We start from the raw sequence: 25,368 nt of genomic DNA, 5'->3' as shown, positions 1-25,368 counted from the left end.
TTCCCCTGACACCATATGGACCCCACCTGGGGTTTCATCACAGGATAAAAGTAATGTTCTTTGAGGTTTCAAAGAAACTTGCCTTTATCCTGTGAAGCAATATTTCTGTCCTGAAGGGTGTGCGCTGTCTTATTCATAGGGAACAGTGGGTCAGAGAATTATTTAATTAATGTGATGTCACTCTTTCACTGTGGACATTGCTGTCAGAGATGTGAGATATAATTGCAATAAGAGATATTTGACCCATGTAGACAGTTATCACCGTCTCCATCATCAAAACACCAAATGTGGGAATATCTTTTTGAGAGTAGGGACATCCCTCCTGCAGAGTTCCTGCTACCTGCAGAGTAGGTGTTGAGGCTCATTTACAAACCAGCCATGATGATTTTCCTTTTTATTTGTCACTCATCTCTACATGGTAAAGACAGTTGTGTGAACAGTCAAACTTCGCAAAGCTGCCACATATTTTTCATTTATCATTCATCCAATTGCTAGCCCTGCTCATTCTAATGCAGGATCCCGGGGAGGCTGGAGCCTATCCCAGCTGGCCTCAGGCCAGAGGCAGGGCACACCCTGGAAAGGTTGCCAGTACATCATAGAGCCCCCTTTTTTAATTTAGTTCATTCTAAAATGGTTCTTTATTTCTTCGGATCCTCCAAAGTGATTAGAACAACTTGACTAAAGTTGACTGTTAATTTAACGGTTTAATACACAGTATTATTATTAATTCAAATCCCACAATCCCAAAAAGCCCATGACTCATCTTGTGTTTGATGTAAAAAATCCCGACCCATTAAATGTGTGGTGGGAAAAAAAAAAGATTTATTCTTCGTCTTGTCCTGCAGTAGTGCAAAGACGTACAAACATATAAATAAATCCTCATAAATCATTATTAATTTATTTTCCTCAGAGGAAATTACGGAACACTCTGTCAATTCTCGTCTATTTCCTACCATCACTTATCACATTAAGACTACAGATAACACGTTAACTATAGTAGGGCACATAAACACAGGAGTAGTCATCCAGGATGGTGTAAATGAAGGGGATCCAGACTCATTGTGCCATCTATCAAAATTTCTTTTGGATGACTGTTTAACTGCATAACTTCTAGCTCATCTCAGCTCTAGATGAGGTAGATAAAGTGCCGGCTGCACCTCACAGGTGTGTTCATCAGGTCTTCTACAAGAGCAGGAAGCTTTGTTTGAGTGTTTGAATGGCGGGATACGTAGAAAAATATCTTTTTCTATGTATTAATTATTGGTTTCACCGTATTCTATGTGAAGCTTTGAGTTTATTTTTACAACTTAGTTAAAAAGTCTTGAAATTCCTCCTTGATCTAAACTGTCGCTGTATAATGGGTTGTCTTGCTGATTGTTTCCTTTGTGTTCTGGTTTACAGCAACAGAAAAATGTTTTCTCATTTCTTCTCTGTTGTCTCTTCATTTAATCCGCCCTTTCCTGCCTCTTCCTCCTCTCTCCAGCTTGTGGTTTCGACCTGGACATGGAGAAAGGTTTCCCCCCAACACAGGAGGAACCTCCTCCCTATCCAGGCTCCCCTCCTTACCCTTCTCTGTCCCCGCCCGTGTCTCCCCCTCAGCCTCCGAGCGTTCCCCACTATGCTGAGGCAGACATTGTGAGTCTACAAGGTGTTAGTGGTAACAACACCTATGCAGTGCCTGCCTTGGCCTCCTCAAGCCCTGGGGCCGACGCCGCTCCGCTGCCGGAGCTGCCACGCCAGTCTCTCATCTTTAAGGAGAAGCTGGGAGAGGGACAGTTTGGGGAGGTGAGAACTGACATGACTCATCCCCTGTTTGGGTGGAAGGGTGATTGTCCTCTTAACAATAGCTGTCTGTTTTCAACAAAAGGTGCATCTGTGTGAAATCGAGAACCCTCAGGACCTTCCCAGTTTGGAGTTCCCATTTAATGTGAGGAAAGGTCGCCCCCTTCTGGTAGCTGTGAAGATACTGCGCCCAGACGCCTCCAAGAATGCCAGGTTTGTAACATCATACGGTAGCTTTGGCTTCAGCGTGGTTCACAGTTTTCCTTTCTGTTTTTACAGCTTATCTCCTCTTTCACACTTTCTCTCATGCTGAAGGTGCTGTTTCTGAAATATCAGAAAATATCTGAGGATTTGGTCGAGCTGAGTTGATTATTTGTCATTTGGAAGGGAAAACTTGGAAAAACAAAATGCCACACATTCAGCTTCTCAAGTAACACTCTGTATGCTTCTCTTTATTCAGTACAGTCTTATAGTATTATTGTAAAACATTCAGATAACTATTAGAGATGTTATTTTACTATCATAGTTTGTTGTTTGTTTGTAGGTTTTAAATGAAACAGAAAAGGAATTTGTGGAAAAAAGCCATATGTCCTTTTTGTCTATAAGTTGTTTAACTCATTTAAGAAAGCAGAGTTTCTGTCACTGATGTGCCGGCGCAGTGCATTATGGGACTTATTGCACTAGTGGTGTGTGTAATATGCTGACAAGCCAGCTATCTGAAGATGACATGCTTCTTCTCGAAGATTACAACCCCACGTAGAGTATCCCACCCTGTGTTCTTCTATTCTTTCTTGATTTATTCTTTCTTGATTTCAGTAGCTGAGAGGTGATCAGTTGTCTTTGCTCTGGATGATTAACTCAGCTGCTGAAACCTGTTTAGTCTGAAGATGATCAATGTATCTTATTAAATGATGAATCGGAGCATGGATTTAAAATATGCTTGTATTTTCCAGTTGTTTTAACTCCTTTCCCCTGCAGAAAAGGGATGTCTAGTTTTGTTTTTTAATGTTTTCCAGCTGCTTGTTTACTTTGGCCTTCCTGTGTTTATATCTGGACAGGTGAAATCAGCCTTTGTGAGTTTACAATGTGGGAAAAACTGTGTTTGTGTGCTCGGTGAGAGCAAATCACCATCAGAAGGAATAGGGCAATAACCTAAAGTTTTGATAATTAAGTAAGTAAATAAACTCTTCCCTCAACTTCATTTTGGACCCTGGATTTTCACGCTACATCCAGGATGCCTGAACATACCCGTCTGTTTGTTTGCTCTGCAATCTAGGTCTGATTTTCTTCTTCATTTGAAAGATATGTTATGCAACATTTCTGACCTTAAAACTCTGCGTTCTGAACTCATTTGTTGCCACAGTCAAATCTATTATGTCCATTTCTGGAGCTGTCGCCGCCCAGCAGTGAAGGCTGAGGAACTGCACTATATGCTTTTTTTCACCCAGGAGGCCGTGGGATGTTTTGGCCAAGTTTAACTTTACACACCATGTCACGTGCTGGCAAACTGATGTAAACACACAGACCATTTTGAAGTGCATCGTGGCTGACCCGGCAACGAAACATAGGAGGAAATGACCAAAGGCAGACAGGAAAAGGAAGAGATAAAAACATAGAACAGGAAATAAGACAAGAGCCAAATAAGATGAGATGAAAAAAGTTGATTGGAAGATGACCAATTTATAAAGGGTACATCAGTGGGATAATGTGTGTATCGTGTGTTTTTAACCTCTACCAAGGTGGATGTTATGTTGGTTTGGCTCTTTGTTAGCAATGCAACTCAAAAAGCCATGGATGGATTTTGACTTCATTATCAGAAAATCTTCAAAATTGAATTGAAGTTATTACGTTTCGGAGACTATCCAGATCATCACCTGGAATTAGGTTTTGTTTTTTTTTTCTTTTTATGGATTCTTTACGTGGAGGGAAGGCACAAACATCTGGTAACAGCTGTGAACTCTGACATCCGGGTCTTTCATGGATGAAAACAAGGTTGCAAAAGTGCAACGCCACTGGACTGTTAACTTTAATCCCAAAAGATTTTTTTTTTGTTGATTTTTCAAAACAGGAGAATATTTGACATCAGCAACCTGCTGCATTATGGTGATATTGTTTTAATGACCTTGGATCCTGTGTATTGTTGTGTTCTGTGCTTCATAACTGTGTGGGGAAACTGCACACAACCCTGCGCTTTATACACTACTGATAAACATCTGTTCCTCTACATCTTCAGGTTTTTTCTTTGGCTGCTTTTCATATAATTACTCCTGGTCCACTACGTACATGTCTAGAAACCAGACCTAACTGGGCCTTCTCTCTTATTCTTGTCTATAGTCGGTGGTCTCTAGAGTGAGAACAGATATCGAGGAGAAAATTTTTAAACATGCTTCTCCTTCCACGTGGAATGACTTACAAAATGCTTTAAAGTTAACTAAAATGTATCTCTCTGGGGGAGTTGTAGTTGATTCGAAGGTCTCAAGAAAAAAAACTACCTTATTCGGACAGTTTGACTGTTTTTAAACTTCTTTGCAGTTTTTAACCCTTGCAGTATTACGTAATGTTGGCTGTGCCTTCATTTTACTTGTTGTGTTTTAAACTCTAGTTGATCTCTATTCTTTATTTGATATGTTATAAACTTATTGTGCTGCCATGTTGGCAAGTGACTCTTGAAAAAGAGATTTCTGGTCTCGATAAGGTTTTCGTCCCGTTAAATAAAAGGGAAGTGAAAGGGGTTTTTGTGTTGTGCAACCAATAACCATGAGATATAAACCAGATTCTTCTTTTTTTACTTGGTCTCCCTTACATCCAGAATAAACACATCACCTTCTCATGTTTTTATCTTTCTTTTAGGAATGACTTCCTGAAAGAGGTGAAGATCTTATCTCGCTTGAAGGACCCAAACATCATCCGTCTACTGGGAGTGTGTGTGAGCAGTGATCCCCTCTGCATGGTCACTGAGTACATGGAGTGTGGAGACTTGAACCAGTATCTGTCCCACCGAGTCTTGCTGGATAAAACCGGACCTTCCCACAATACTCCAACCATCAGGTGACACTTGCATTCAGTTGTACATGTATGAGATACAAAAAATACTGTCATAGTAGCATTTTTATGTAAATGTAATCTTGTCTCTCAGTTACCCAGCTCTCATCTCCATGGCCAGCCAGATCGCCTCAGGAATGAAGTTCCTCTCCTCCCTCAATTTTGTGCATCGGGATCTGGCCACCCGTAACTGTCTGGTAGGAGGCGAGAAGGGTGAGAGTGGCGAGGATCGAGGTGGTGAGCGCCACATCAAGATAGCTGACTTTGGTATGAGCAGAAACTTGTATGCTGGAGACTACTACCGGATCCAGGGCAGAGCGGTGCTTCCAATACGCTGGATGGCCTGGGAGTGTATCCTCATGGTAAGGAGATAAAAATACAGATCTGATGAATGCAATTTTTTTTTCAACACAATAAGTGCTCTCCGTTCCACTGATAGTAAAATTGTGCAAATGTAAACATTAAAAACACCATTAATGATATACTGAAATGTAATGAAAGCTCAAATGTGTCATTCCTCATCTGCCCTCTGCCTTCTCGCTTAAGATGCAAATCATTTTGATGCTAATGGAAACTGAGAAACAGTGTGTTGGTGTGTATTCTCAGGGTAAGTTCACCACAGCAAGTGACGTGTGGGCATTCGGGGTCACTCTGTGGGAGATGCTGAGTGTTTGTCAGGAGCAGCCATACTCTAACCTCACAGATGAACAAGTCATTGACAACGCTGGCGAGTTCTTCAGAGACCAGGGCAAACAGGTAAGTGGTTTTCGTGGTTAAAGTAGTTAAGCTCTTCTGCAGATGTGTTGATCGTAGACATAAAAGTCATTATGTATAATGTCTCCCTTTAGTATCTGTTCAGCTCATTTTAAATGCCAAAAAATCTACGAGAAACTAAAAAAGGCATTTGGAGTAGAAATATTTAGCTTTTTATGTCAATGATTAGCTGAGCTGTCAGTTTATTCAAATGTAAACACACTTTTATCAGAGTTTTATTTAACCCTTCACTTGTTCTTTTGTTTGATTTCACAGCATACTGGTTTCTATTAAAGCACAGTTTGATCCACAGTACCATCTCATGGTTCAGAGGCTCTCTAGTGGCTGGTGTTTAAGACACTGCCGTTTAGAGAATTACAGTAAAACTAGACTCTGTAACGTCTCAGTTTACCTAACAATTTCCTGCCCACCCACCTGACCTACATTACTGACTTCACATAAGCTTTACTTATTCTTGGCAATTGAAAAAGCAGAACAACTGTACCATAACACATTATGTATATTAGTCTTTGTTTCTATCCTTCCACAGTTATCAGAAAAAGTTGGAAATAATCCTGAGTTGTGCAACAAAATTTACTGTACTTAGTATGGAGATTTCTAATGAAGCCTTTTGCATAGTTTTCTGCAAGCTGTGTCTCAAATTTGTTCTTTTAAGTCTTTTTCCAAGTTTAAGTTGAAATTAAAGTTGTCAGACTTTGCATTTGTTCATTCATTCATTTTCCAAACCACTCAGTCCAGTTCAGGGTTGCAGAAAAGCTGGAGCGTATCCCAGCAACAGACTTTGCAGATGTAAATTTTATTTTCTGCTTACAACATGGTCATAATTACTTTATATAGTGTAGCTGAGCTTGGCAGGAATATAAATGGAAGCAAAGGGAGTGTGATGATATGAAATTCAAGAGTGTATCACTCAGCACCGAGGAGACAGTACCAGAACAATTCAATAGTTTCAGTCTGACTTTTAGTGTTTGTTTTGGACAAATGCCAGAATTTCGGTCAGTGTGTTTATGTGTATTTCTTATTAGAAACTCCAGCTCAAGAGTGAGAGACAGTGTTATAATTCAGAATGTGTAAAAACACAAAATACAAACTAATCTCCACCTCCAAATAAACTGTGTCTGTTTTTTGTCAGGTGTATCTGAGCAGACCGGCTGTGTGTCCTCAGGGTCTCTACGAGCTCATGTTGAGCTGCTGGAACAGAGACTGCAAGCTCCGCCCATCATTTGCCTTTATCCACTCCTTTCTTACAGAGGATGCTATGAACATGGTGTGAAGAGAGAAAGGAAGACAAACAACAAGAGGAAAGATAACTTGTGTGCTCATACGTTTGTGCGGCAGTGGGAAGGTGTGGTGGAGGGTTAACTCACAGGGGGAGAGTAAGTTGCTTGCCTTTTTTTTAATTTTGTACTTTAGGGGGAGGATGGGGCTGACACACCGCTGGTTCGGTTTTTTTTTTCCACTTCAGACCCCACAGTCAAAACTTAAACCCCAGCTTTTGGTAGGTATCGGTGAACTATTTCCTTGAGGTGAAGGTTGGTGGAGGGTGCCGTATGCATAGGAACTTTCTTACTTCTGACGTTTTACAATCAAGGAGAGATTCAGTGCTGTAGAGGTAACGATATAGAAAGCTCAATCACAGAAATACTCTTGTGTACTGGCCGTGATTACTTAGAAAAGGGCAGGTATGAAGTTTTATTATCTTTTAACAGGTGAATATTGACTGTGAACTTTGAACAGAACTGTTGTCCAGAGATGATATGGCACACAGGGACTGTCTCAGTAGTTTTGGTCTACATTATAAACGGCAACTCTATAAGACACCCCCACCTACAACCCCCACTTCTCGCCACATTCATTTCATCTGAACCCCATATCCTTACATAGTGACTTACATCCGCAGTTTATGTGGACAACTGTGAACTGATGTGGACCAGACAACAGCAGTCCCTTTTTTTTTTTACAATGCGATTAGATCATCAGTGACCCCCCCCCCCCCCCGCCCCCATCTTCTTTAAAAAATTTAAGAAGCAGAAGTTTAAGAAGTTTGAGATAAAGAGCTGCAAACAATGTACCAAAATGAACTTGTCAAACTTGGGGACAAGACCACAAAAGAGGAGCGTCCACGGTGTCCGAGATGTTACCGACAGACTTGAAAGTTTTCACAGACACAGTTACTGGGACACAGTACAGCCAGAGCAGTGGATAAGATGTCTTTACTGGGACCTGGGTGGCTGTTTTGGCAATTCTCTTTTTTTTATTTTTCCCCCTTATCTAGTTGTGACTTGGCCACAATGGATAGATGTAAAATTCCACCACCAGCTGCACTTTAAACCTTACATGCATATCCCGGCCGTGATCAAACTTCCCTATGATGGACCTGAATGATGATTCCAGTTAAGGTGGACTCTTAATTCTTTTCAATTGCAACGATTTTCAGATATGTGCTTAGGAATTTTTGTGTTTCAGATGCAGGGCATGATCTGAAAACCGTCTTCAACACAGCATTGCCAAACCATTAGATGTAAAATATTGCTTTAATAAAATGGGATGGCATTCCAAAATCATTTGTTTGACAAGTCAGCAACTTTCAGTGTGTTGAGTTACACTCAACCACTAACCGATCACCCAAATGGATCACTGCATAAGCATTTAAAGATGGTGGAAACAGGGAATTCTGAGATTCCCAAGCGCAGTGTCATGACATGAATTTCTGTATTTACCCGTTTGTACATCAAGCTGACTGCGGTAGAACCAAATCTTTCTACCTTACTGACTGTATAGCACTGTAAAACCGTTCTAAGATCACAAAGTAACTCGTTTAATGATTGTATGTGGTTGTGCCATTCGACTCATTTGATACACTGTAGTTCAATTAAACCCATTTTTATACAAATACTGTATGTATTTAGACTTAACTCGACGTCCGATTTCATCCCTTTGTCTGAATCTGAACGTTACAGTTTGTACATATTTTAAAGGACAGAATTAGTTTCCTTTTCTAATATATAGAGAACTCCTGTTACATTTTGGGTCTTTTGTGTCTGTAGAGCGCTTGCTACCTTGACGCCATTGTTGCTTATTGTGTTGTCTTTTTGTAGATGTTTTAATAAAGTTAACCTTTTCAAATAATCCAAGCGTGCATCACACTTATTTCATACAAAAGTAAACAAAAGTAGGCTGACAGAAGAAAAAACAGTCACCAGATCAGTTTGGTAGAGTAAAACATTTTATTGTCAGTTTACTAGATAATCAGTATTTTACTTGAGCAATTTCATTCTACAAAGCTTCTTTCATCTCAACTAAGGGTAGTCATGCAACACATGGTTGAATAATATCTCCCATAATAACATTAATATGGAATCAAGACTAATTTGGCGTTCATCTAAAGTCATCAATCGTGATGGAGAATGGCTTGAGAGTAGCTGAACATGTGGAAATAATCCCTGACAGAAGTCTTAAAAAAATGCAGAAATCTGCTTGATTGAGTCTGACCAGGCACTTGGCGGTAATTTAAAACAAAACAAAAAAATAAAAACGATGCATAAGGCTTTACAGACTGAAATATTCCAACAGCCTGAAAAAACGAAACAAACAAAAACAAACCTTCACATGAGAAGTACTTTGTTGTTGTTACACATCCTAAAGCTACACAAGGAACTCATCTTATGACTTGTTAGACTAAAAGCAGTAAGCAGATATGGTACAAGCGGCAGTACAGATAGTTATTTACGGATGGCGCTTCTTTACTAATGCCATGTAAAACAGGGAGATTATGAAAGCAACAAAGACTCTGCAGCAAGAAATGGCAACATTCTTTTTCCACCACACACTCTCATTACCTTTAAAGCAGGAAAACCCCATAACGTGTTCCCATCAACCACTTCCTCTCCATCATTCTGAGGCAAAGAACATCTTTCCACTTGAAGCACACACTGATGAGTTTGGGGGCATAAATCTAGATACTTCTACAAATCTCCCTTTGGTCTCTTTATAACAGACCAGTGGTCAAAGGAAGCGGATAGAAAAGAGAAGCAAATGAAATATGAGGATAATAGTAACTACATATCTACAAACAAATCAATATGATTGTGTGATTAGAAAAAAAAAAAGTTAAGTGATACATTAGTTAACTTGTAGACCTAATTTTAATGTTTAGTGTCTATGGAAAGATCAAGTTTAAGACCTCCTCAGACTGAAAACGTGAAGTTTACACTTTAGAAACCATCACCATCAAAGTGAGAATTCTTAAGGATGTAATTCCCATCTAATTCTTCACTGTTTAAAACACGATTATGGATATTTTAATTGCTTTTGAAAGTGATATCATCTATTCAATTCAATTCAATTCAACTTTATTTATATAGCGTCAAATCACGGCAATGCCATCTCAAGACGCTTTACACACAGAGGGGAAAACATAATGAAGGCCAATTCATAACAGCCTATATAAGGAAACCAACAGATTGAGTTGAGTCCAACTCAATCTCCCATCCTGAGCAAGCACACTGGCAACAGTGGGAAGGAAAAAACTCCCTTTTAACAGGAAGGAAACCTCCGGCAGAACCCGGCTGAGGACAGGCAGCCATCTGCCTCTGCTGTGTGGGGGGAAGAGGACAGAAAGACAACAGACAACAGGAACTGCTACTCCCGGCCAGGGAGACCTGCTGAGACAGGAGACATACATGTTAATGATGCAACACTGTTATGGGGGGGGTAAAAGAAAGAGATAAAGAGAAAAAGAAAGAAGCTCAGTGTATCAGGAAATGTCCCTCAGCAGTCTAAACCTATAGCAGCATAACTAAGAAATGCTAACCATCCCTAGCTATAGGACTTATCAAAAAGATAAGTCTTCAGCCTAGTCTTAAAGGTGGGGAGGGTGTCTGCTCCCCTAACACTAACTGGGAGCTTATTCCATAAGAGAGGGGCCTGATAACCAAAGGCTCTGCCTCCTGCTCGGCTCTTTGAGACTCTAGGAACCACAAGTAAGCCTGCAGTCTGCGAACGAAGTACTCTACTTGGTATATAAGGAACAATGAGGTCTTTGATATATAGTGGTGCCTGGCTGTGGAGGGCTTTATATGTAAGGAGAAGGATTTTAAATTCTATTCTAGATTCAACAGGCAGCCAATGAAGAGAGGCTAAAACTGGAGAAATATGATCTCTCATGCTGGTTCTGGTCAGGACTCTGGCTGCAGAATTCTGGATCAGCTGAAGGCTTTTCAGGGCATATTTAGGACAGCCCAGTAAGAGAGTTACAGTAATCTAGTCTCGAAGTAACAAAAGCGTGAACCAGTTTTTCTGCATCACTCTGAGACAGAATGTCCCTAATTTTGGCTATATTACGTAAATGAAAGACGGCTGTTTTAGTAACCTGCTTAATATGTGGGCCAAAGGACAGGTCAGGGTCAAATATTACTCCAAGGTTTCTCACTGTAGCACTGGAAGCTAAAGTAATGCCATCCAGGTTCATTACAAAACCGGAAAATTTAGCTCTGAGTTTTTCAGAGCCAACGAGAATTACTTCAGTCTTATCTGAGTTTAAGAGGAGAAAATTTCTAGACATCCAAGTCTTTATGTCTATGAGACAATTTTGTAGCCTATTGGGCTGATTTGTTTCATCTGGTTTAAAGGATAAGTATAGTTGAGTATCTGCATAACAATGAAAGTTTATTCCATGCTGTCTAATAATTTTGCCTAAAGGGAGCATATATAGCGTGAAGAGTATTGGTCCAAGTACAGAACCTTGAGGAACTCCATGACTTAGACATCTAAATCTTTTACACTGACACATTAAAAGGTTATGTCAGATATGTTTTTAGTGATAGTGTTTTATGAGTGTAGCAGCAAACTCGAGTGGAGCTACCGGACTTTTTGCATCATTGAATTCATTGAAGGCACAGAAAATATCTGAATATATATATAAATATCCACACATTTTTCGATTTAAAAACCGAAGAAAATGAAAGTTTGGTGACTTCGTCCATTTGCACATTTTGTTACGTGAACCTTTGCATACTGATTATCAGGTACAAAACAAAGAGAGGCGTTCATACTTCAACTTGAGATACATTTAGTCTAAATGAGCTTTTGTGTCATACAGACAAAATGTATATAAACATACATGTTGTTTTCTTGTAGCTGTTCTCGTTGCAGCAACAGCAAAGAGCACAACAGCACAGATCAGAGCCACGCCGACTACATGATGGAGGAAAGAAAACTGAACCTTTATAGATGGAGGAGGAGCCTAAGTGAAAGACATGCAATGACAAACACAGTGAAACGTGACCATGGCAGTGCTGAGTCAACACAGTGGTAACAGTCACAAAAGGATGGGTAGAACTCTGTCTAGACATGTTACTGTTCTTCTTACTTGATTCTTCTGACTTTGCTTAATGAACTCGGGCAGTTTTTCCAGCAACCTGTAGAAATATACGATGTTCAACATCAGCAGTTTGTTCAGTCTGATACTTTATGTGCATCTAACTCTCGTACTCGTGTACCTGTGAGATGTTGACTCCAGTAAGTTGCTCCACAGCCATGGGCACCCGGGTCATGATGTCAAGCACCTCTGCAGCAAGCTTGGCTGCTCCCACCTCTGAGCCTCCGCTGGACACCATGGTGACCTTCTGGGCCTCGGACAGCGGCTTGCTGATTTCTTCTGCCATCTGCAGAAGAATAAAATGATGATGAAGATTTTGAAGGTTTAAAAATACAAAAAAAAGGACTAGTTGTGCTTTTCCCCCCCAAAGTATAATTCAATTTCTCTTAAACCAAAGAAGACTTATGTGAAAGGGTGTGGATTAGAATTTAAAACTAATTTAGTAAACATTATTGTTCATGTTAATGATCTTATTTATAATTTCATGCAGGAGAGACAAACTGACCAGTGGCAGTTTCTCCAGCAGCATATCCACCATGGCTCCATCCTTGTACTGCTTAAAGGCTTCAGCTTTTTTTGCCATCTGCTCGGCCTCTGCGCGGCCCTTGGCTTCCAGAGCAAAAGCCTCTGCCACCCCCTTAATCTTTGAGAACAATTGAACAGGCCAGTTAAGACTGCAATGAAAGTGTAGATAACAAGAGTTGTGTAAGGAAAAATATAAAAGAAGTAAAGAAACATGACAATTCTCACTCTGATGGATTCTGCCTCTGCCTCAGCCTCCATGATGAGCTTCAGGCTGGGGGAAGAAGAGGAAGAGAAATGAAGTATCCACACAAAAAAATGTATCACCTATCACAAGTACAGTTGAAGCAATACTGAGCTGTGCTCCTCACCGCTGAGCCTCGGCCAGCTTCTCCAGACGGTATTTCTCAGCATCTGCGGGCTTCTTAACTTTGGCCTCCAGCTCTCTCTCTTTGCGGATGATCTCCTGGTCCTGCAGAGCGATCTGCTGCGTACGCTCCACCACTTGAACCTGCATCTTCTCCTCCTCAATGCGCTGCTTGGTCTTGGCCACCTGATGTGAGAAATTTAAATCCAGTTAATGAAGGTGAATCCAATATGAGCGACCAAACGTCCAGGTGAAGTTTGGTAGCTCAAACTTCACCTGGAAGTTTGAGCTACAAGCCTTGTAGCTCAGGCTTGCTCAGGCCTGTACTCATCGTACCTGAAGCTGGTAAGCCATTTCTGACTCGGCCTTCTTGCTGTTGACCTCGGTGTCATACGCTGCTTTCTTCAGCTCATAGTCTCTCTGGGCTTTTGCCATTTCAATCTCATTCTTGTATTGAGCAGACACCTTCTCTTGCATTGCATGGGCTTCCTGTACATAAACAGCAAGATCGTAACAAAAAAAATTAGCTAATTATTTTAAAAAAAAAAAAAAAAAAAAAAAAAAAAAGGATTTTATTTGTTTTAAAAATGCATATATTTCCTCATTGTTTGCATTTGTTTACCCTTATAACAGCATCCCGTTTGTATTGAGCCTCACCAATCCTGGCATCTTTCTGCACCTGGGCAGTTCGAGCTTTGCCCAGCGAGTGAAGGTAATCCTGCAGAAAACACGGAGAGACAGGAAAAAAAAAAAAAAAAAAAAAAAAAAAAAAAAGATGTGACAACACTGACTTGTGAAATTCACCAGATGTGGCAACATACGCTCCAGCAGCAACAGTTGCTAAGCAGAAAGTCAAGGAGAAACACCAGTTAATGTAATGTATATCCAGTTATGTGAATGAGATTTGTACAACTCGAAATGCAAAAATCCCCCTTTTGTAATATGAAGATGTGTGAAGGATAGACCGAAATGTGTCACTGATAAAATATAATAAAACCATCCTAGGTGGAATCTTCAGGTTACTAAGTCTAGTTTTAGTAGAGAAAAGCAAGTAATACATTAAAAAAGCAAAGCGATGGATGGTTTGGTACCACTGAAGCACTTTTGCCTAATTTATCTCTTCAAAAAGAAAGGTGGGGGGTTGGCTGAGACATAGAAAATCAATATAAATCACTTAAGAACATTGTGGTGAGAAAGGAAACCATCCCCCACAAAAAGGAAAAGAGAGGAGAGGTTTGTTCCTCTCTGGTGATTTAAAGCTGGGGTAGGTAATGTTGGGGAGCTGGCAAGATGTGAAAGTGACACCCAGTCTTGGCTCCTCCCCCACTGCTTTTGCTCTTTGCAAGATCCAAGGCTTTTTTCTTACCTCCGCCAAGGAGGTTATGTTTTTATCGGCGTTTATCTGTTTGTGTTCAAGATAAATCAAAAGGTTATGGACAGGACGGATTTTAATTAAATTTTTACGAGTTGTTGGAAACGTGAAAAGGAAGAACAAGTTTAATTTTGGTGGTGATCCAGATCACCATTTGCATCCAGGAAGTTTTTAAAAGCCGTGGCGGAGGTTTGCACTATCCGAGTACTCTTATAGTTCGCAGCTTTTTCCACCAACGATTTTCTCTTTCTCGGCTGTTTAGCAGGAGGCGGCAAACAAACCGAGCTGGGTCAGGAAATCCTTCCTGCATTTTCTCAGCCATGTTTGCTTTCAGAATTTCTTCTTCACTACTTTGTATTTTCATCCTAATACGCTATGTATATGCAGGGTGTGAAATGCAAGAGGAAGAGGAGGAGAGCCGGGAGAAAGAGCTTACAAAATATAAGAAATAAGCAACTTCAATTTGGTCCAAAAGTTTTGATTGGTCAGAGATTTTACAGTAAACTGAGGGGTCTAACTATATTTCTTATTGTTCATGATTACAAAATGTACAGACTGCTATTAGGAAGAGGAACCACTTCACCCAGAGTAAAAAAAAAAAATGTCTGAGCAAGATAACCTACCCCAGCTTTAACTCCAATGTTTAGGTCTCGTTAGAACATGAATAGCAACAGAAACACACCTGATCATCGTGAACATCTTTAAGCGTATAGCTGACAACACCGATCCCCATGTTGACCAGGTCAGAGGAAGCCACTTTAAAGACCTGCTCAGAGAACTTCTGACGATCCTGGTAGATCTCCTGAACACAGATCAAGATAAACATTCAGATAATCAGGCCTCATTCACCAATATCTTCTTACGAATCTTCTTAAATTTGTTCTTAAATTGTATTTGGAAGTATTTTACAGAAACCCTCTGCCAGATTCACAAATATGTTTGTAGACCTCAGAAATGTTCAGATCTTTCTTTTTTAGATTAGTGAACGCCAACCTCTACTAAGTTAAGAGAGGATCAAATGGCCCTACTTTGCAGAGGTGAATGCTCCAAAATACCAATAAAAGGTCAAGACTTACAGACACAGACAGTGGTGAGACTGAGGAGGAAAAATAACAAACAGAATGCAAACGAATCTCTTCTCGTGACAGACAAATACTTTATTCTTTCCCAGAGGACATTTGTAATGTTGGGAAATATGTTGTCTTGCTATTTTAAAATAAGGAAAAAAAACTCTATAAATTCCTTCAACAGATATTTTTTAAAAAAACTGTCAAAATCATTACTGTAATTATATATATATATATTTTTTTTAAGTGCATTACAAATGTCTGCACTCAAATTCATATAGAAGCACCCCTCTGAATGTTTTTATGATGTGCTCTCAGCTAAGAATAAATTCATAACACTTAAAAATTCATAAATGCCACAATCTTTGTAAAAAGTTTGTAAGTAGCACTTAGAAATATGTTTTCTGTGAGAATGGTTGGTGAAAGAGGCCTATTCTTTTAACAAATTCTATCACATATAACCACAGACTTCCACTGAACAGACTTGACTAAAAAAGTTCAAGCAAATACATTTGTGGACTTAAAACACCCACCTCCACAGTCAAGTGGGCAATGATAGCTCTCTGATGCCCCTCCAGTGTCTCCAGTGCAATCTGAGCAATTTCAGCCTCAGACTTGCCCATGAACATCTGACAAGCAGTGGCCAACATCTCCTTGTTCTGGCCCTGGATCTTCACCTGGGAAGGGAAAATTTGCTATTTATGGCTTCATCTTTCATTTTTATGTACAACTATTTCAAAGGCAGTGAGTAAATCCAAACAAGTCACAGTCAGACATTCTTGATCGTTCTGCTTTGCATTTGTCAAAAACATGTAACTACCATTAAAAAGCAATAAGCTACTTATTACAACGATATACAATCCATAACCCTGTCCATTCAACCAAAGATATTTCTCAAATGTCACATGTTAATGCTATTTTGTTTCTGCAGTTTGGCTTTACAATCAAAGCCTTAATGATGATCAAATTTCTACATCCTATTAATGTCATACAAACCGAACCATCAGCCTTTATACACAACAGACAACTTAATTATGAATGTTCATTTTAAATGGTGGCAAATTACTTTTCCTGCCTTTTGGGGTCCAAACCAGATATATTAATCAATACTAATTTTATTTTGAAATGTGTACTGATTTCTTTATGAAAACTTTAAAAACCTAAAAGCTATTTAAGACAAACAGTTGTGTGTGCATACCTGTGCAATGCCAGTCACAGAGATAGGAACACCATGGCGGGTGTAGACTTTGTCACTCTTGACATTTAGAGTCATGGTATTCAACGTTATTCTGAGAATAAAAGAAGAGGATGCTTAAATGAGAAAGTTAAAATGGCATTGCAGAACCAGAGATGGACACACTGCTAATGATCTGCAGTGGCCATTAACAGCACGCATCAACTTGTTAGTCCTTATAACAGATGTCCCCTTCGTCATGGAAATTTTAATATTTTATACCAAAAACTAGATATATATTTTGTTGTTATGAACAATAGAAAACAGAAATGGAGACAGTGGGTGGAATTACCTTTGAAGCTGCTGAATACATGGGAAGACAAACACCCTTCCTCCAGCAATCATTAGAGGTGGAGAACGGCCGCAGCCTAAGCAGAAAAACTCATAAAGATCACATTCACATTTAGCAACATGCTAATTTCTAATAAAATAAATAGGTTGTGAACACATTTTAACTATGTATGTAACTATGTACTATGTAAATCATGACAAAGTGAGCAATACAGTTGATTTAGGATGACATACAGAAAATTATTTGCTTACTCCAAACAAGCAGTTGCGCAATCATCTTATCACATGACATAATCAAATCACTCATATGATGCAGTATTGCCCATCAACCAAACTACGTACATAAAATCTTGTCAAAGATGACTGTCATGACTTTATAAGTGTTGTTGGCTGGGGGCTTTCATTGCTCATGGGAATATTCTGTTTTTATAAATGCACAACACTACAGCTATAAATAATCATGTATCCATTACCAGACACCACCATGGCTTCATTGGGTCCACACGTGTAAAACATCTTGACTCCTGAGACAATAAAAACAAAAAGAAGAAATGCTTTGAGCGTCACGGCTCCTCCCTCTCTAAACAACCCCTACTGAAGCTTTTACGAAACAAAACACGTCTATTCTCTGATAATAACGGTGTATAAAACTATCAAACGCAAACTAAAACAACTTTACGCAAAGAAAGCTAGCTTAACATAAAATATAAGCTAATAGTTGAATGCAAAGCATCGGAGGACTTCACCACGCCTGCGTGAGGGGCGGTGGGGGAGGCATTACTCAAGACTATACATACTACAACTGGCAAATGACACACTGAACCAAATTTTTTTTTTAGCTTATGTCAATCTACGATCAATACAAAGTTACAAACCTTTTCAAATTAATTGAGATGAGCTTCTTGTTGCTACGTTCAGGTCGTTGTCGTCAGTTGGAATCGCAAAAATGTCCGTTCGCAGAGGGAAGTGATCTCTGACCACGCCCATTCCGGCGAGCATCGAGCACCGCAGTTTGTTGTCATCTAGTGGTGAGTACAGGAACTGCAGTCATTCTCCTGTTCCGTCCAGCCTCCAAGCCGACAACAGCGGGAAAGACTATCTTCAAATATAACTTCGGTTTCGATAAGTCAGTGTTTCTCAAATCTAGTCCTCAGGCCCCCCTGCCCTGCATGTTTTAGACACGTTCCTCCTCCAAAGCTCCTGAGTCCGAATATTAAACTTCCTTATCAAGTTCTTTGAAGCTTGTTAATAAGTCCTTTATTTCATTCAGGTCTGTTGAATTAGGGTTGCCTATAAAACTTGCAGGGCAGGGGGTCCTGGACAGGAACTGAGAAACACTGCGATAAGTAAATAAATAAAAGATGTACCTGTAATTGTAGATAAAACGTATAAATTATAACTTGCTATGCAGTCAGTGGCTTCTCTTGAAGAAAGCTTATGCTTGCTGGTTAGAAAAATGTTGCTTTCTCTTGACTTTGTTCTACATGGCCTAAGGTATTGGCTGTCTGACAGCTGACCTTGCTAAATGTACCACGTTCCCCATGCCTGGCCCATTCACTTACATAACATTTTTTCCTCTTTATTTGTGTATTGACTTTATGGTTTTGAAATAAGGACAAAGACAGAAAAGAGAGGAGGAACACAAATGAAACCAATGGATTGGCAACTTTCAGGTTTAGGTTTAAATTATTCATCTTGGATGACAACAGCAATGTGTATGTCAGCTTTGTAAATGAAAAAAAGACAGCAACAAATAGATGACTGACCTTTTAATTTATTCCAAATTGTGACCCATGTGAATTTATACGCTACATATTAAAGTCAAACTGAATATATGGGCACAATAAGAGTTTAATAGGGCTACATCACATCATGCTTCCCTCTGTCCAGAGCTACAGAACCAAAAGGAATAACAGACTAAATAACTCCCTTGTTCCTCATAGCATGTTTAAATAGCTGCAGATAATCTTTCTTTATATCATTTCATTGAACAATTATATGTATTTAATCATTTTTACGTTTTTTTAATTAGATAATTTTCTGTTATTGAAGATTCATTTTAAGGTTTTCCTTTTTTTCTTAAAAAAAAAATATATATATATATATATATATATATATATATATATATATATATATATATATATATATATATATATATATATATATATATATATATATCCTAAGCCTAATTCAACTGCTTCCATTATATTTTCTAGCGTTATTTTTTCAAAAGGAATACCGAAGCAAATGGCCGAAATGAAGTCAAAGTAACTGGCTGGTCTGCTTGCACATGAGGCAGTCATTTGATTTACAAAACCAGATTTCCAATGGACTTCCTCATAAAATTGTTTTCCTTCAACAAATTGTGAGAGGAATTAGGGGTGGGGGTGAGAGGGGATTTGAGGCTTACTGGCCCCATTTTGTTTCACCTTTATATCAAAATTCCAGCCATCTGTTTCCGCTACAGGAGAAGAAATAGTAATGATTAGTCATAGCTGAAGCCAAAACAGCTGTAATACATCCTACTGGGTATTTCTGGACACCAGCTGGTAAAATTCTGGGCAATCTTTCTTCTTAATTTCCACTCCCAGATCTGCAGCTGTGTTGCCCCGCCCTGTCTGTCTTCTCAGCCAATCACATCCTGCATCAGCTGTGTCTGGGTGTAACCACGCCCCCTGGCTCCAACCCATTGGAAAGGCTCCAGTGATATAAATCCATTGTCCGGCACAGTCCTGCACGGTTCCAGTCGTCTCCTTGTGCTTATCCAGTTACTTCTTTTCACTCTTCGTATTAAAACTTCAGCATTCAAAATGAGGGAAATTGTGCACATCCAGGCCGGTCAGTGCGGTAACCAGATTGGTGCCAAGGTAAGATTTAAAAGCACTTGGAATTTATTTTATAATGTCTTCGGATACATATAAACCCTCTTTCCTAATCTCACTGAAGTTTTCGCAAGCCTTATTTGTGTATTTGAAGTATTTACATTACTGGTAAATTTCATACTTAATAAATGCGTTAATACACTTTACATAGTGTTTCCCAACACAAACTGTACATCATGAACAGGTATATTCTTGTCTTTGTGCTTTTTAATTGAATCTTGTGCACTGCGGTAACTGGTGGGTGGGTGTGGAGCAGCGGACTGTGCATTGAAATTACGATATAACGGGGCCCTTGTGTCTGGAAGGGTTTTATTCTCACAACACCGGGCGTGTCTGCGTCCCAACACTTTGGATTCAGCTGACCTCAAGACATCGTCTGGGTGGGGGGAAACCTGGGAGAAAAGGGTGCAGGGGGGGAAACTCTGTATATTCTTCACTTGTCAGAGCCCCTGAGTCTGTCTTTGTCTTGCACAGGCAGATATGACTGGTTTTGCAGACAATGAGTGGGAGCTTGGATGAGAGGCCTGGTCATCTTTTTTTTTCTTTTTCTTCCCTCAGTTGTCCAAGAGATCAATAACCCATATCGATTAGATCTAAATTCTGCTTGATGTAGAGGCAGACTGCACTCTGCTGTTGAAAGTAGAGGGGGCCCTGTAAGGGTGTGGCATGAATGACTGGTAAAAGAAAAAGTGATTGCTCTTTACAAAAAAAATAAATAAATTTCCTGATTTTTACTGTTTAGAATTCACTAATTCACTATTTTAATTTATTATTATTACTATTATTATTATTATTATTATTATTATTATTATTTCTACATAATTTGACACTTGCTATGAAAGGAGGAAACTGGGTCTGCATAGTCTCAGCAGGTCCTCCAGTGAATCAATACACTACCCACCCAGTCTTACACCAACACTGCAGTCTGAAACAATAGGTGTCCATGGTCTTTTTTTTTTTTTTTGCTCCCCTCTTTGATTATTTTACAAGTAATTTGCTTGACATAGCTGATTTAAATAGGACTTCTGAACCACATACTGTAGCTGTAAAAGCTTACAACCACACAAACAATAGAGTTCAGAGAATGCATCATTATTGTCTTGATGCTTTACTAGTGGAGATGCTTATGTCATGGAAAGCTGGTTCTTTGTAATCAGTGTCTTTTCCACACTACCCCTAACCAAATTAGGAGTAGGGTGGGGGAGGAATGGAGGAAACAGCTGATGCACAGTGGGTGAAGTCACTGGGTTCTCAATTGACTTAATCTGAGATAGGTGGTTATGTCTTGGTAGGTAATTGTAGCAAATACACAACATCCCTATTTATTTTATTTTTTTTAATGGTACAAACTATTTCAGTAAATGCCATGCATAATTGTGGTTAGTACTGTAAAATTATATTCTTTATATCTAAATGTTTCTTTTGTATAACTGTTATAGAGAATTCCCATTTGCCTCATTCCCTCAGGACTCATTACCTCAGATGTCCAGTGGATATGATTGACAGAAATGCTGAACAGCTGCACTGTAGTGAATTGGGTCAGGGAGTGGCATTGCTTTCCTACTTATTGTCCTCATTCTTTCACTGTGATTTTTGTTCAGTCCTTACTGATATGGCATCACTGTCAACTGTCCATCAACTTCCTATTCTTCCTGATTGCCTCTTTGCATCTTTTGTGCTGCTGAGCTGTGCTCTCCCTCATATTAAGGTCACTTGGTCATTTTTGTTTGACATGCTCTGATTTAACTGTCATGATTCCCAGTTCACTCCCAACCTCTTAAGTATTTGTCTGCAAAAAGCCAGCTTATCCAGATTATTGTAAATCCCCTCCACTGCTGCTGTTTGCCAAAAAGAGAAACTCTAAGGCTGCACAACAAAGAAATGTCTGTTTTTGAATATACAGGAAAATATTGGGATGCGATTATGCATTGTCATTTTAAAGGGAGGTGGTTGATTTTGATGTGTTCACCCTAAAGGTCTTTTTTATTTATTTAATTTTTTTTTATCAAAGTAAACCAAGACTTGAATATAGATTAGAATACCCTCAGTGTCTTCAGTGTATGACTGCCTGCAAATGAAATTTATTTTTTATTTTGGCCTGGGGAGTGATCTGAAGCCCTTTTGTGCTACTTCATGCATTTTACATATAAAAGAACCACTTTCTGCAAAGTCATCAGCTGGCGATTATGGAAATATTCACATCTGTGTTGCAGGAAATGAGTTAAGCCATGGCTTGCTGAAAAGTGGAAAAAATCCTGCATTATACTCCAGGACTTTAAAAAAAAATGCATACCTGCTGCTGTTTTTCTAATTTTAAATCCCCCCCAGTTCCACAAACTGCATGGCTTAAGGGTGGATGCGCCTCTTCACTGAGAAACTGTCATGTGATTTCTTCCATTTTGTGTCTGCAGTTCTGGGAAGTGATCAGTGATGAGCACGGTATTGATCCAACTGGGACTTACCATGGAGACAGTGACCTGCAGCTGGACAGGATCAGTGTCTACTATAACGAGGCCACAGGTTAGCTGTCTAAAAGCTAGTTTATAATATGTTTTTGTTTACACAAATTTTTCAGCTGTGTATTTTAATTCTCATGTGGAACATTAGAAATGAGACCTTGTTTACTTTCATGCATTTTAGCGTGTTTCTGTGCATTACTGAGCTGGTATTCTTTTTCCTTTTTCCCTTGTTCTTTCTCATGGAGGAGGTAAATATGTGCCCCGAGCCATTCTTGTGGATTTGGAGCCTGGTACTATGGACTCTGTAAGGTCTGGACCCTTTGGGCAAATCTTCAGACCTGATAACTTTGTGTTTGGTAGGTATGATACAGATTCAGTTTATGATTTAAAGCTTTTATAAAGAGTAGGAAAAATGTCTCACATCGGTGTTATTCTCACAGGTCAGAGCGGTGCAGGGAACAACTGGGCCAAAGGCCACTACACAGAGGGGGCTGAGTTGGTAGACTCAGTCCTGGATGTGGTTCGTAAGGAATCTGAAAGCTGCGACTGCCTGCAGGGCTTCCAGCTCACCCACTCTCTCGGTGGTGGAACTGGATCTGGTATGGGAACCCTCCTCATCAGCAAGATCCGTGAGGAGTACCCTGACCGTATCATGAACACCTTCAGTGTGGTGCCTTCCCCCAAGGTAATTTATCCTTGTGAGACCATGTGGTTTATCTATTTTTATTTTTAGTTGTTTTTTTGCCGTAGGTTCTTTAAGATCATGAGATTGAACTAAAGTTGTGTGTTCACAGGTGTCTGATACAGTGGTAGAGCCGTACAATGCCACCCTGTCAGTCCACCAACTTGTGGAGAACACAGATGAAACTTACTGCATTGACAACGAAGCTCTGTACGACATTTGCTTCCGCACTCTGAAACTCACCACTCCCACTTATGGGGACCTCAACCACCTTGTGTCTGCCACCATGAGCGGTGTCACCACCTGCCTGCGATTCCCTGGTCAGCTCAACGCTGATCTCCGCAAACTGGCCGTCAACATGGTGCCTTTCCCACGTTTGCACTTCTTCATGCCTGGCTTTGCTCCCCTGACCAGCAGGGGCAGCCAGCAGTACCGTGCCCTCACAGTCCCGGAGCTCACTCAACAGGTGTTCGATGCCAAGAATATGATGGCTGCCTGCGACCCCCGTCACGGCCGCTATCTGACGGTCGCCGCTGTGTTCCGTGGCCGCATGTCTATGAAGGAAGTTGACGAGCAGATGCTCAATGTGCAGAACAAGAACAGCAGCTACTTTGTTGAATGGATCCCCAACAACGTCAAGACCGCCGTCTGTGATATTCCACCCCGCGGCCTCAAGATGGCAGTCACATTCATCGGCAACAGCACAGCAATCCAGGAGCTGTTTAAGCGCATCTCAGAGCAGTTTACAGCCATGTTCCGGCGTAAGGCCTTCTTGCATTGGTACACAGGTGAAGGTATGGATGAGATGGAGTTCACTGAAGCTGAGAGCAACATGAATGATCTGGTATCTGAGTACCAGCAATACCAAGATGCCACTGCTGAGGAAGAGGGGGAATTTGAGGAGGAGGCTGAAGAGGATGCTTAAAGATCAAATGAAGGTCAACAAATCAATGCCAAAACACAAATTATCAATGGAACAAACCAAGTAACCAAGAAAGCATCAAGAGCATTGCTAGAGTCATCATTTAGCCGACAATAGTTGTCTCCTGTCATTCAATAAAAATAGTTGTCAAAACCTGTTTAATCCTAATTTGTGTTGAAATTTGCATTGCACCCATTGATGTTAACATCTAAAATTTCACAGATTTTTTTTTTTTTTTTAAATAAAGGGTCACTTGCAAAGAGTCAAATGTGAAACAATACAGCTATCTCTGTAGTCATGACACTTGTCAGACACAATGCCTGACTGAGACGATGGTGGAGGTTTCTGAAGTTAAAGTTCAAGCTCTGCTCTTGTGGCTGGCAGACTGTCCGTATACTTAGTGATGCCATCTTTACTGTAAAACATAACAGCTAAAGATGCATTACCAGTTGTGATTTAATGTGACATGCCACATCTCCACAACTGCATGACTGGAAAGAAAGCATAAAACTATTTTAATCATGACCTTTGCACTGCAATTTTAGTGTTGCATGTGTTGGCTGAGGGAAATGCCAGTTTCTACATTTAAACTAAGACAGCTTTTCAAGGGCTACATGCTTGACTTCTTTTTTCCCCCTAATTTTCTTAGTGGCATTATCACCAGTAAAACGTGACTTAATCCATTTTAAACTCATATTTTGTGTACAGAACTTTTGAGTTGAAGCTGGATGGCTCTACTTCTACGTGCAGAAGTGTAACTTTGGGGAATCCAATATGAACTGTTGTAGGTGGCAAAGATACTGAGCCATGTAATAAAGTCTAAGGTAACAAACTGTAGCAGGACTAATGGCTTATCAACAAAGGGCCTGGTGTCTCTCTCGTGATTTGATTAAACGCATATTTTTAGGATATGAAATCCATGAACACAAAACTGAAATAACTGAGCGCCTTGAGGTAAACTAGAGGCATCAGTAAGCAAAGGCCATGTTAAGGTTCCAAACGTTTATGGTAACCTTTGCTCTATTCCCATATTAACTCTCTAAAATGTAAATTTATTTTTCTGGAACAGCATGAAAAAAATGGGCACAAATTAGCTGCACATACAAATGCAAGAATATTACTGTCGTAGGCATAATCATTCTTTTATATCCTAAGCATCACTGATATTCCATATATAGCTAACCCTGAGTTGAGTTTAAAAGCCTAGTAACTAGTCTAGTCTATTATTTTTTATAAGGGCGCGAAAATAAATATGTGGACAAACCGTGCGAGTGGATTTTTTTTGGCCCAATCAGAAGCGGTTTCACAGACGGACTGTTTGTTAATATCCAATGACAACAGACTTCACTGTGAGTGAAAGTTCTATTGACCAATGCTATCAGGCTTTAACGCCTCCAACGGGCGTGGTTATATCCTACCAGGACGTGTGTGTTTATTACAATTTTGTTTACGTCTGCTGAGCAAGACAAGTGTGCTGATCAGTATCAGTGTCCGATCTATTTCATGAAGGTGTTTGACTGACAGCGTACCTATGTTCTAAGTCAGCATATGAGAACATTTGATAAGTCAAGCTCCTTCTCTTCCTCGGGCATA

The 25,368-nt window shown here is 39.8% G+C and overlaps 3 protein-coding genes across 9 annotated transcripts in view; 2 read left to right on the top strand and 1 right to left on the bottom strand.

The window, feature by feature from the left end:
- ddr1 (discoidin domain receptor tyrosine kinase 1) overlaps positions 1-8,662 on the top strand; it is a 53,118-nt gene extending 44,456 nt beyond the window's left edge. For both annotated transcript variants that reach the window (XM_079240443.1, XM_079240442.1), the window contains 6 exons: positions 1,484-1,785; positions 1,868-1,995; positions 4,633-4,830; positions 4,919-5,186; positions 5,431-5,580; positions 6,731-8,662. In XM_079240443.1, coding sequence (XP_079096569.1) covers positions 1,484-1,785; positions 1,868-1,995; positions 4,633-4,830; positions 4,919-5,186; positions 5,431-5,580; positions 6,731-6,871 — 1,187 coding nt within the window. In that variant the 3' untranslated portion in view covers positions 6,872-8,662. The remainder of the gene's footprint in view (positions 1-1,483; positions 1,786-1,867; positions 1,996-4,632; positions 4,831-4,918; positions 5,187-5,430; positions 5,581-6,730) is intronic.
- Positions 8,663-8,815: 153 nt separating this feature from the next.
- Positions 8,816-17,819, bottom strand: flot1b (flotillin 1b). 6 transcript variants are annotated; one of them, XR_013771310.1, is made up of 15 exons: positions 17,706-17,819; positions 17,304-17,354; positions 16,832-16,907; positions 16,504-16,594; positions 15,839-15,982; positions 14,921-15,040; positions 13,489-13,584; positions 13,203-13,355; positions 12,871-13,052; positions 12,728-12,773; positions 12,483-12,620; positions 12,099-12,263; positions 11,969-12,017; positions 11,720-11,842; positions 8,816-10,259 (listed from the first exon to the last, which is right to left on the bottom strand). XR_013771310.1 is itself a non-coding variant. In XM_079240320.1 (14 exons), exons 2-13 carry the CDS (start codon positions 17,344-17,346, stop codon positions 11,988-11,990), a joined length of 1,284 nt encoding a protein of 427 aa, XP_079096446.1. In that variant the 5' UTR covers positions 17,347-17,354; positions 17,706-17,819; the 3' UTR covers positions 8,816-11,842; positions 11,969-11,987. The 6 variants fall into 6 exon arrangements, 3 of the variants coding, with proteins under 3 accessions (XP_079096446.1, XP_079096447.1, XP_079096445.1); XR_013771311.1 differs by having other exon boundaries at positions 11,720-11,793; XR_013771309.1 differs by having other exon boundaries at positions 11,720-12,017.
- Positions 17,820-19,563: 1,744 nt separating this feature from the next.
- tubb5 (tubulin, beta 5) lies at positions 19,564-23,925 on the top strand. The gene is made up of 5 exons (XM_079240436.1): positions 19,564-19,697; positions 22,124-22,232; positions 22,417-22,527; positions 22,612-22,856; positions 22,966-23,925. The coding sequence occupies exons 1-5, from the start codon at positions 19,641-19,643 to the stop codon at positions 23,776-23,778; spliced, it is 1,335 nt and encodes a 444-aa protein (XP_079096562.1). The 5' UTR covers positions 19,564-19,640; the 3' UTR covers positions 23,779-23,925.
- Positions 23,926-25,368: the final 1,443 nt, after the last annotated feature.

The sequence above is a fragment of the Telmatherina bonti genome (genome assembly GCF_933228915.1).
Source record: "Telmatherina bonti genome assembly, chromosome: 5".
NCBI lineage: Eukaryota > Metazoa > Chordata > Actinopteri > Atheriniformes > Telmatherinidae > Telmatherina > Telmatherina bonti.
The sequence above is the reverse complement of the archived record's forward strand: the minus strand, read 5'-3'. Positions and strand labels throughout refer to the sequence as shown.

Coding starts and splice junctions, on each gene's coding strand:
- flot1b (XM_079240319.1), bottom strand. CDS start 17,346: ATGTTTTACACGTGTGGACCCAATGAAGCCATGGTGGTGTCTG. Junction 13,585..14,920: donor AAGATGTTCACGATGATCAG/GTGTGTTTCTGT, acceptor TGTTTTCTGCAG/GATTACCTTCACTCGCTGGG. Junction 13,053..13,202: donor AAATGGCTTACCAGCTTCAG/GTACGATGAGTA, acceptor TTCTCACATCAG/GTGGCCAAGACCAAGCAGCG.
- tubb5 (XM_079240436.1), top strand. CDS start 19,641: ATGAGGGAAATTGTGCACATCCAGGCCGGTCAGTGCGGTAACCAGATT. Junction 19,698..22,123: donor GTAACCAGATTGGTGCCAAG/GTAAGATTTAAA, acceptor TTGTGTCTGCAG/TTCTGGGAAGTGATCAGTGA. Junction 22,857..22,965: donor GTGTGGTGCCTTCCCCCAAG/GTAATTTATCCT, acceptor GTGTGTTCACAG/GTGTCTGATACAGTGGTAGA.